This window comes from Anopheles coluzzii, chromosome 2, assembly GCF_943734685.1.
Source record: "Anopheles coluzzii chromosome 2, AcolN3, whole genome shotgun sequence".
Classification (NCBI taxonomy): Eukaryota; Metazoa; Arthropoda; class Insecta; order Diptera; family Culicidae; genus Anopheles; species Anopheles coluzzii.
In genome coordinates this window covers 119,302,832-119,313,941 of record NC_064670.1, presented here as the reverse complement: position 1 = coordinate 119,313,941, position 11,110 = coordinate 119,302,832, and the positions used below count along the sequence as shown (strand labels likewise).

General features: G+C 45.6%; 1 protein-coding gene across 1 annotated transcript; it reads left to right on the top strand.

The window, feature by feature from the left end:
• Positions 1-53: 53 nt before the first annotated feature.
• On the top strand, positions 54-10,079 carry LOC120952200 (farnesyl pyrophosphate synthase). Its single transcript, XM_040371407.2, has 5 exons — positions 54-1,255; positions 6,716-7,022; positions 7,717-8,078; positions 8,151-8,377; positions 8,463-10,079. Exons 1-5 carry the CDS (start codon positions 1,002-1,004, stop codon positions 8,642-8,644), a joined length of 1,332 nt encoding a protein of 443 aa, XP_040227341.2. The 5' UTR covers positions 54-1,001; the 3' UTR covers positions 8,645-10,079.
• The last annotated feature ends 1,031 nt before the right edge of the window (positions 10,080-11,110 follow it).

The following is an 11,110-nucleotide window of genomic DNA, read 5'->3' as shown; positions in this document are numbered from 1 at the left end:
GGGCAGGTTCATTTTGGTTTTATTTTGATTCGCCGCCCCAGCAAGCAGTAGGGCGATAGAAAAGCAGATGCCTCGTGGAAGCAGCTCGCATTTGTTTTCAAGCGGCTGAACGTATCGGACGTTGTTTTGTGAATCCTGGCGAATTGATCCACCGTACCACCATCCCCCCTCTAAGCTTCTCTTTAGTAATCATCACTTCATGTGAGAAATCAACGCGTGTAGAGTCAATGGGGTGCGAGTGAGAAGCGAGAAACTGCGAAGAAAATAGAAAGACAGCGAACGAGCAGTGTGCGTGCGTGTGTGCGTGTGTGTGGTGTTTTGTGTCGAGTGAAAAGTGCATTTCTTCTCGTGCGCCTGCCGTGGCGGAAGAGCACATCGCAGTAGACCTTTCCTTTGCTCAGTGTGTCTGCAGTGTTGGCCCCAAGCTGACGTCAGCGTGGTAAGGTGCGGTAACCCCCTCCCCCCGAGAGAGAAAGACTACAAGACGCATCTTTATCCCCCAAAACACTTAGGCCCTTCCGCGTGTCTGTGTGTTGTGTAAGTGTTGTCTCCATCTGCAAGAAAGTGACCCCAAAATCCACAGTGACGGATAAAAAAAAACATTCCACAACCGGTTTTTGTTTTATGCTCCACCACCATCATCATCGCCACCACCCCACTGGGGAATGTCGGAAAGTGAATAAACAGACACAGCGTGGAGAAATCAACATTTGGCGCTCTTCGCAAACAGCGATAACGAAAAGAAATAGCGAAACGCACATTAACACCGATTGTCGATCGGTGGACGTGGAAAAGTAACAAAATTCGCTGCTACTACCGTTTGGAGGTACGGTTGTCATCATCACCGTCATCATCACCATCGCAACCTCCTTCTCCGCCTATGAGCAGGCTACAGTGAGGGACAGAAAAACAAAGCAACAACACGAACTGCTGCTGAGTATTGTGTGCCGGCTTTTTTCGACACAGCCACAACAAATCACAACAAGTCACAGGCCGCCAGTATGTCGCTGTTCAATTTGGCACGGTTTGGCGTTGGTGTGGCGCTGGAGGCGGCCATCACACGTACGGCCGCTCCGATGACTGCCACCTCCGGGGTGGTGCAGGTGCGCCGCTCCATCTCCAAGAGCAGCGAGGTGAACAATTCCGACTTCATGACGATCCGGACGGAAAATCAGAACCATCCGCACCACCATCAGAAGGGCAGCAGCCGCAACTGCGACAGCAAGCAACAGATAAGACTGAAGAAGGTGTCGAGGTAAGTTTGCTGTGTGCTCCTTTTTCGTTCGCTATGGTTTGAAGAGACATTTGTTGTTTGTTTTTTTCTGCGCTTTCTTTGCTTTTCGTTGCTATACTCTGTTACGTGACACGGGCGCGGAAAAAAGGATGAGGTAATAGCCGGTGGAGGTGCATTTCATGCGGCGAAACCGACGGTTCCGTTCGGCTGACGGGCAATTGCAGTAGCGCCAAGTGAACGAACTCTTCCTCACCCAAAGGGGGGGGGGGGGGGGGAATTATCGAGGAAGCGAACCGACCGTTTGGTTGGGAGGTTTTTGTGGCATGGAGAGGAGTAAACGATCGATTTCCTGGGGGTTTTTTTTGGTACTGCTAAATCAGTCATGCTTTTCGTAAATACATAAAATGATACAAACCCACCAACGTGTGGGACATTTATGTTATTCCAATCGTCCCCTGAAAAAGACTCGTGTGACCTGCCGTGGTGATGCCTCCGAATGTCTTAAAAACCGGTATCTATCATCCCGTCGTGGCAGGTTTTTGTTTCTCAAGACGTGTTGGTTTGCCACACGGGATGATATGACTGACTCGCCTTTGTTGGGGGAGGAGGAGATTGGGTCGGTGGGTGGGTGTGGAGCTTCACGGTTTTGAAGATACACACGCGGTTGGAACCGAACAGGTCCAAAGTTCACAGAGACACGCTCGCGTATCTCCAATGCGTATCTCTCGGTGTGTGGGGCACGGAATTGGCCACACCGTGAGATGGTGAGTTTTTCTCCCTCTCTCTCTCTCTCTCTCACACACACACATATGCTGAAGAAGCCACTGTACGATATCTTCGTTGCGATGGGTTTGCTTTCATCACAGTAGGCACATTTCAAAACGGCCCGTGGATGACGAAGTTCGATGATATTCAATGTTTTTGTTATTACTTGCTGGAATGTTTGATGTTTTTGTACAACTGTTTTATGTAAAATCAATCTTACAGTATCTTTCTATGTATTCATTTAATTGTGAAGCTTTTATCATTTTTAAAAGTCTGTGTTTAACTATTTTTATCTACATGTTACGCCATCTTACATTTGCCGGCAATTCAATGTTTTTGTTTGTTGACTTTTATCGCAACTTGATCGTCGGGTGTGCCCTACGGCGTTACATTCGTTTGCTGTGTGGTTTATTCCATTCTCTTTTTTCTTCCTTTCCTTTACGCACTGGCTCTAAATATAGAACCTGTTCCGTGTTGTGTGTTGGTTGCGTTCGCCTGTATGTACGCGGGAGAAGTGCATTTTCTCCCAGACACTACCACAACCACACACACGCAGAACACAGAGCAGAGCGGCCAGAAGGGAAAAAAGGGACCGTTTGTTTTTGTTTTTGCTGTTTTCTCTCTGTTCCCCTCTTTTTGCCCTATTTTACCTTGCCCGGTTCCTCCCAGCCACAATCAGCCGTTTTGCTGCTCTTTTACGGTCATGCCATACGCATACACAGACGGGACGTAGGAAATAGAAGAAAAAAGGAAGAAAAACAACTCCAATGTGCGTGTGTGTGTGTGCGCGCACAAGTACGACGCATTTTATTTGTCGGTGACTGTTTTTCACTTACGTAGACCGCTTTCTGTGGTGTCCGTCGATCCATCAAAACAAACGTTCCTCTACGTATCAGGGAGTCAAAAAAAAAGTTCATTAGGATGCGATGGGGAGTTCATTCTCGCGTAGAAAAGGAATAGAATTGTTTTTTACCGCTTTCTCGAAACGACCAGCCCAACAATAAGGAATCTTTGTCCGCGGGAGTGTCATAAAATAAATGGAAGAAGGTGTGCGCTATGTGTGTTTACACTGACACATGATGCGTGTACTGTCAACAGGCCCAACAAAGAGCCACAGCCACCTTGGAAGAGACAAGTACGGCGGCATCTCCAGCGAGAAGTCATCGCTCGCACATCGCCTTCTTTCTGTCGTGAACGATAATCAACGGGCCACTCCCGCGATGAAACAGTATCCATGTGGTCATCAACATCACGTACGCAGCAGAACGCGTGTTAGTAGGCTTGGAAACTGGACTCGCCAGGTTTAGCAACTCGCACCGGCATCTTCCGGCTTCTCTCCAGGAGGAAAGGGTGTTACTTTGCTACGCCAATAGTAGTATAATGGACAAAGAAAACACAAAACAAAACGTCCATATATATGCTGTAACCGAGCTGGCTGGCACACGGAACAGTGCGGCAAGAAAAACTCGTTTCAGGCAGTGGGGAGGGTGATTAAATATTCCGAACGAATTCGCGCCTCCAACGCGCGCCCTGGGATCTTGTTGCGATGGTAACGAATCGAGCTCTCTCGTCGGTATTACGATGGCATAGATCACACTGGAGAAGCATGAGCTGTTGGCAATTTCAAAATTCTAGAAGAATATTCTGAACATTAAAAGAAGGGGGCCATTTGCTAAAAATAACCAAAACAGACGTTCCAAAACAGACATGTTGGTCGTCTATAGGCACCGAAAATGAACACCCATTACACCCTTGTGCGCGTGTGTATGTGTGTGCTTTTCCGGCATCGTGTGCCCATTATCTTCCGTCCATGTTTTCGCCAAAACAAACCCCACTGGTCCAGCTGGTCCAATGCAAGAGGGAGATAGCCAGACCAGACCAGACCCCCAGCAGCCTGTAAAAACACATCGGAATGTGCCACATCGGAGTGTCGGCTGGAGAGAGAGAGAGAGAGAGAGAGGGCGAGAGGGTTAAGAGAGGAGGTCCCAAAGGGGTTGGTTTGTTTTCTTCCGTGCCAGGTTTTTTGTTTTGCTGTGCGTGTTTTTGTTGTACACATCGATATATATTTTAACTGCGCAGTTGTTCGATACCCGTGCGCCAGCGTGGCGTCAGTGTTGAGAGAGAGAGAGAGAGAGAGAGCGAGAGAGAATTGCAAAAAAGCCGGCTACAAACCGGGAAGGTCTTTTTTGGGGAGTTGGAATGATAAACCTTTGGACCGTTTTCGTAGCGAAGGTTTCAACCTAGATAAGGAAGACCACACTCCTGGTCGCCACATCATCATCATCATCATCATCATCATCAGAGAGTCAGTGCAGCGTGTACCAGTAAAATGTCAATATTCCCTTTCTTCTGCTCGCTAAAGTCATTTGTTTACCGTACAACACACCACACCAAAAACGGGTTCTAATGCACACGGTAGTGTAGGCTGGCGTCACCGTGGATTAACAATCGCGCGTCTAATGGTTTTGCGCGATGTAACGCGCTCACCCGATAGTCGCGCAAGCTCACTCGCGCGCTCGTACCAAGGTCAAAATGCCGGTCGGATGAAGTAAACAGCACTCCAACCGGGCGCGTTACTGAAGGGCATGATGACTGAGTGAGTGAGAGAGCGCGCGATAGGAACGCCAAATACACCAGCAGCACCACGCGTCCAGCCCGTGTTGTGGACTGGAGTTAGGTTCTCAGCCCCCTTCCCGTGTGCTACGACGCAAATCTATCTTATGGCACACCAATTGGTCGAAGCTTACTAGATTGCTAGAATAGAGAATGCATGCAAAAGGGAGAAAGTTGTTCCGAAGGAAATTGCATAATGTGTCACGGGAGCTTGTAGGAAAACCAGCACCGGCAGAAAGGTCGTGTAAATTGTGACTGATCGAGGAATGTGTTGTTTGAATGTTGATAAGACTGAAACATCAATACTGGATTGCTTGCCTGATTAGTGTTGATTGAAATAATAGCAAGCCCTCGGCAGGGGGGTGTTGGGGATCGAAAACAGTGATAATGATGCGCCGTAGGCATTTCTGAATGACAGAGGACATAAACATTACAAAAACTAGCATTATTCCTATTATATAGCTCGCAGGGTGAAAAAGGAAGCAAAAACATATTAGCTGCCACCGCTGCTCCTCTTCTCCAGTATCGCAAGATCGTAAACAACGATTGTGTTGTTGTTGCTGGTAAACACTGTAAACAGCTTTGTTCCAGGTCGCAGCAGTGGAAAACCTGGCGTGTAACATCGTCACTTCAGCCACTCCTTCGTGTGTTATCTCCCCGCTTCCAGGTGGTGGATCTAAATTTATTCCGGAACTTGTGTGTTTGCTGTGTGACGGGCGATCGTTTGTCGTCCCTCCCCGAGGGCAAGATCTTCTATTTTCGAACCCGAAAATGTAAACAAAATGTCCGGCCGGCCAGCAAGCGCACCCAAAGCTGCTTAAACCGAAGAGAAATTTGCAAATCAAGCGTTCATCTACCGTCCACTTCGGTAAGTGACACAATAACGCGGTGGAGCTAATTCTGTGATGTTAATAAGAACTTCAAACAGAGCTCGAATTCTTCGTTGGTGATCAGCAAGGAGGGCTCGTTCGTTGAGTGCTGTTGTTGCTTGTTGATCGATGAAAAGGGTGTTAAACACTATTTGCATTTGCAATACGCTCTATGACGCATGTTGGGGAGGAGATGATTATATGCGTGTGCGTGTGTGTGGGCCATCCTTATCTCACTATTGTGTATGGCACGTGCTGTGAGGTACTATGGGCTCACACGGCCATAATATGGGGAGCTGGATAGGTGCTTTTAATATCTATCTGATTGTAATTTATTATGGCGCCTTATTGTAATGTGTGTAACTACGACGTAGATGCGGTTGGTGTAAACAATATCGCTTGTTAGTTGTTGGATACATTCCCAATATATGTACATATAGTCTCATAATTTCATGGCTTAAGGTGAAAGAAGTAGAAGGAAAGGAACGATAAGATATCTCCACTTACTTGTCTGAACTTTGTTTATCTCTTCGAAGAGCCAAAGTTCATGGAAAGTTCAGGTGTGTTAATCTTTTTGTTGGATTATAATGGGCTTTGGGATTCAAGGTCTATACTTTACGACAGGTCGGTCCATCCAGTGTACTTTGACATATCTTTCACATCTACATCAAAACCGGTTTGAATCTTTGATCTAGAAACCTTGATTTGGATTACATTTCTGGACCTGAGGAATCCTGCTTTTTTCAATGTTTTTTGGTTTTTGGTACTCATTTTTGGTGGAATATACGCTTCATCACAAAAACTGGCTCATTTGGCACTATGTATAAGCTCCATGCGATGTTGCTATGTGTGTGATACTATTCCTCCGATAAAACCAGTGTCACTAATTTGCACAAATTATCGTGGCGGTTGCTTTCGGAGATTCCCCCAAAAAAAGTGAAATTAGTGATCTGTTCCTGGGATATTAATTAGTCGGCCATCACCACCATTGTAAGCTGCTAATTGGAAGATCATTTCGGAGAGCAAAAAACCCCTCGTAATTTACTCATCGAGTTTCGGAATGTAACCCAGGTGGTGTTCCTAACAACAAGACGCGAGAAATCGGTCCAATCGGTTCTATTTCAAACATTTCCTGTTTTTTTTGCTGTTGTTTAATTAGCTTAGTAATCAGTATCAGAACCTGAATATTGTTTAGTCATACCTCATATGCATCCTCTCTTCCTTTCGCCCACAGGACACTCTCGACGCTGAACTCCTCCGTACCGGAGGCGGCCACACAGACGGCCGTACCGAAGAGCGAGAGTCGCGAGTTTATGGCCGTCTTTCCCGACGTGGTACGCGATCTGACCGCTTACGCCAGCAAGTACGACAAGAACGTGGCGACCAAATGGTTCGTGAAGGCACTGCAGTACAACGTGCCCCAGGGCAAGAAGAACCGCGGGCTTGCCTGCGTGCTGGCGTACCGGATGTTGGCCCGGTCGGAAGACTTGACGCCGGAGAACATCCGCCGGGCCCAATATCTGGGCTGGGCAATTGAGATGGTAAGTGTTGGAATCTAATAGAAATCACATAGACAGATAGGATGGAACTGGCTCTTTCTTTGAGGATGTTTCCCAAAGAACGACACACAGTTGTCAAAGCTGTCAACAATATCACAGCGGTGGCACTTAGCAACGCGACATTCTTCAAGCTCCTTAGCAACCACTGAATGGATGAATATCAAGAAGATCTTTCTTCCCATTCAAGTGCAAAGATAATCAATGATCCAAGCAAGCGTCTGAGCTGCTCCAGAAATTCCTACATTCTTCAGGAAATTATCACACAAAGTCTTCACTCACTCAAGTACCTCCGGTGCCCTCTTCATTTGCAAATCTCTGTTAATGTAATCGGACTCTCGGGCTACTTTCCCCCCTAAGCTGATGTTGCTGCCGCTGTAAAAAGAGGGGACGCTTCTTTGTTGTGCTGATTTTTCAAAAACTCAACGTTACTGATAGGCCCGCATGTATAATTGCGATCGCCCCACACGTACGTTATTGAACAAACTGTCGACCCCCACTGTGTGTCGTATGTCATGACCTTTGCCGATGACGTAAATCGCTGGCGATTTATCTCCCGAGCTACAAACCACACCGTTGTGCACATAGAAGCCAAACAGCAATGCGTGATAACACAGAGAGCGAACAGTTGATGTTAATTGGGTTTTTATGCTTTGCTTTGCTTTTTGCTTTCTTGCAGCTTCACTCGATGTTCCTGATCATGGACGACGTTATGGATGGAAGCGTGACACGCCGTGGCCAACCTTGCTGGCACACGCTGGACGATGTGAAGCTGTCGGGCGTCAACGATGCCATCATGATCGAGGCAGCCATCGCGCACCTGGTCAAGATACAGTACGGCAACGAGCCGTACTATCCGCGGCTGCTGGAGCTGTTTAACGAGATGAAGTTCATCACGACCATCGGCCAATCGCTGGATCTGCGCTCGGCCAAGCTCGATGTGACCGACTACTCGATGGATCTGTACAAATCGATCGTGTTCCACAAAACGGCCTACTACACGTTCTACCTCCCGGTTGCCATGGCCATGCACCTTACTGGGTAGGTTGCGAGGCGTCACATGCGGTTTATGTTACGCTTTTAATAACATGTTTTGTCCTCTTACGCTTGTAGCTATACCGATCCGGAGATGTTCCGGCAGGCGAAAACGATTCTGCTCGAGATTGGCCAGTTCTACCAGACGCAGGACGATTTCTTCGATTGCTTCGGCGATCCGGCCGTCATCGGCAAGGTCGGTACGGACATTGCCGAGGGCAAGTGCAGCTGGCTGGCGGTGGTCGCGATGCAGCGCGCGACCGAGGAGCAGAAGGAAGTGATGAAGGCGTGCTACGGATCGACTGGTAGGTTGGGAATGGCACCAGTGGAATGGGAAATTGCCCATTGAACCGGCCTTACTTATTGATTTGTTTCCTCTTTATTCGGCAGATCCGGAAAACATTGCGCGCGTGAAGAAGCTGTACGAGCAGCTCGGCCTGCCAACCACCTACAGCATCTATGAGGAGGAATCGTACAACATGATCAAGACGCACATTCAGCAGATATCGCGCGGCCTTCCGCACGAACTGTTCTTCAAGATAATGGAGAAGATTTATCGGCGCGAAGCGTAAATTGATTCCGGTTTGCGGCCTGGTATTGTTTACTCGCAATAATTATCCCTCCTTCCTCCGTGTCGTTCACATTCGAATCTTGCTCTGTCACTCTGAGCGGGGGGAAGGTTTTTTTCTACTGAGAGTGTCAGAGTGTCACATCCACGCATACACATTGGAGCAAATATAAGCAAACCACGTGTTCGTAGTGAAGGATTTTTAGAAAATCTTTCAAAAAAAAAAAAACAAAAAAAAAAGAAAGTAAAAGATTTAGACATAAGAGTAGAATGAAATCCGTTTCATGAAAAAAAGAGAAGGAAAGAGAGGAGCAAAACACATTGTAAAAGGTTTATTGGATAATGTGAAAATCCACCTGTTTAGGGTAAAGATTGTGATTGTGGTTATAACAAAAAAAGTAGGATTTTATTAAGCATGAGAGAAGAATTGTTACACAAAACATGTACACACACACATTACATTACATTACATTACATTGCTTTCCCATACCCCACTCCTCTATGTAAACCTCCTTTTTTCCTGTTTGTCAACACTTACTTCCTCCGTTTGGAGGGAACTTGGCAAACTGCAACTTTAACCAACTGCTACCAATCGCAAGCCGCTGCATTTCGAGCGAGATGGGTGTATACTTAATACAGACGGACCGTGCGTTGGGATCACAGAGCGATGAGCATTCATCCATTCCTTTACGGGCGTACCCGTAAGTAGAAGGTACATACATCCCACATACATCCCACTACCTAGTACTATCACTACTCCACACGCCCCATTCCGCATCAACATGATTCCGATGTTCTGTGCGCAAGAGAAAGAGCAGCAGGAACTCATAACGATTCACGGTAACGAACGCATTGAGCATGAGCATTGCAAACGAAACAAAAACCCCACAAACAGGAAGGAGACACACATTGCACACAGAAACAGGCAGTTGGGTGAAGAAATTGGAGCCGAATGGAGAGAAATACGTACTAATCATAATAATAATCAACTGTAGCATTTTAAGCGGCACTTTAAAGCACGGAGATTGAAAAAGTGTGGTGGTTGTAAAGAGGGTCAGTGTGGAACAAAACAGTGTGGAAATGGAACAATTGTACACGCCGATTGCAGCTTGGTAAAGAGTGCAGAAGTGCAGCAGCAATGTTAGAAAAGGGGAGATAAAGCTACACAGACGACAGTCAGAGGAAAGCGATGGTTCCCGATACAGCTGTAGAGTATATGGGACACATAATGATAATAATGGATTGAAAAGGGCCGGTAGGCTGAAAGTCTCTATAAAAAAAAAAATAAAAACAATAAAAAAAGATATGAATTGAAATTGAAAATGATGAAACGAGCGTGTGGTAAAGGATCAGTGAACTTAAGGATTAGTGAAGCATTATGTTTTCTTATTATAAAAAATAATTATTAATAAAAGCAAGAAACTTTGTAAAAATGTTAACCACAAGCGCTTGCATTTTGTTTTTGTTTGAAGATCGCTGAAGATCGTGGAACGATCTCCGAAACCACACACAAAACATCGCCGGAACATCGCCTAAAAGTCCCCCCAGACAAGACAGTTGGTTCGTGATGATTGCATTGATATTGATAGGAACTTTGTTTTTTTTTAACGAAAAAAAAACACAATTTTTGGTTTTATTAAGTAAATTTTATTCGACAAAGTAAAATGAAACGGACCAAAAATAGTGGCGCGCGCACACATACACTGGGCGTTGGTTTTGATATTCGATTGACGTTTACAGGAAAAAAACTCGGGGAATGTTGTTACACAGGAGAGGTGAAACTGTTTGTTTGCCGCATTAACGCTTTGTGTTTTGTTTTATGTTTTGCTGATTTACTTTTGTTATCCCATTTGTTGTATCCTTCCTGTGTTATGATGTGTCTTTTCATTTGCCCTGCCAAAGCGGAAACGTTTACCCGGTTTTATTCTATCTATGGGCAAAAGGTGAAAGATTTTGACGATTTATTCTGATTTTCTTTACTGTTTGAAATTAATTGTAGATGAACTATTTGCGGTTTTTCGTTTTTATCAAGTTGTTTCTTCACTTTATATGGATCATTTGCTTGTCCATTAGACGGTAGCGCAAAATACTTCAGCGAAGCTCGTTTCCTGTGTTTCTTTTATGTTATTCTGCCCTTTCCCAAGAAGATCTAGCTGGCAACAGAAAACCACACACACACACACACACAGGTTTTGAAACTACGGGCAAAATAACGGGCTTTTTCTATACTCCTTTGTTTTCACTATAAAACCTCTCGCACAGACCAAAAACAAGTCCATCTTGCACGCTGCTGCTACTCTTTGCTTTATTATTCTACGTTCTTTATGAATATTTCTTTGCGTTTTTGGTTTTCTCGTTTATATAGGTGGATTATAGGGGGGATTCACTTGCGAAACGAAACAAGAAAACAAGCCATCATCATATTGAGTGTTATTTATAATTGTTTCATTTTTTTGCCGGCGTTTGGTTT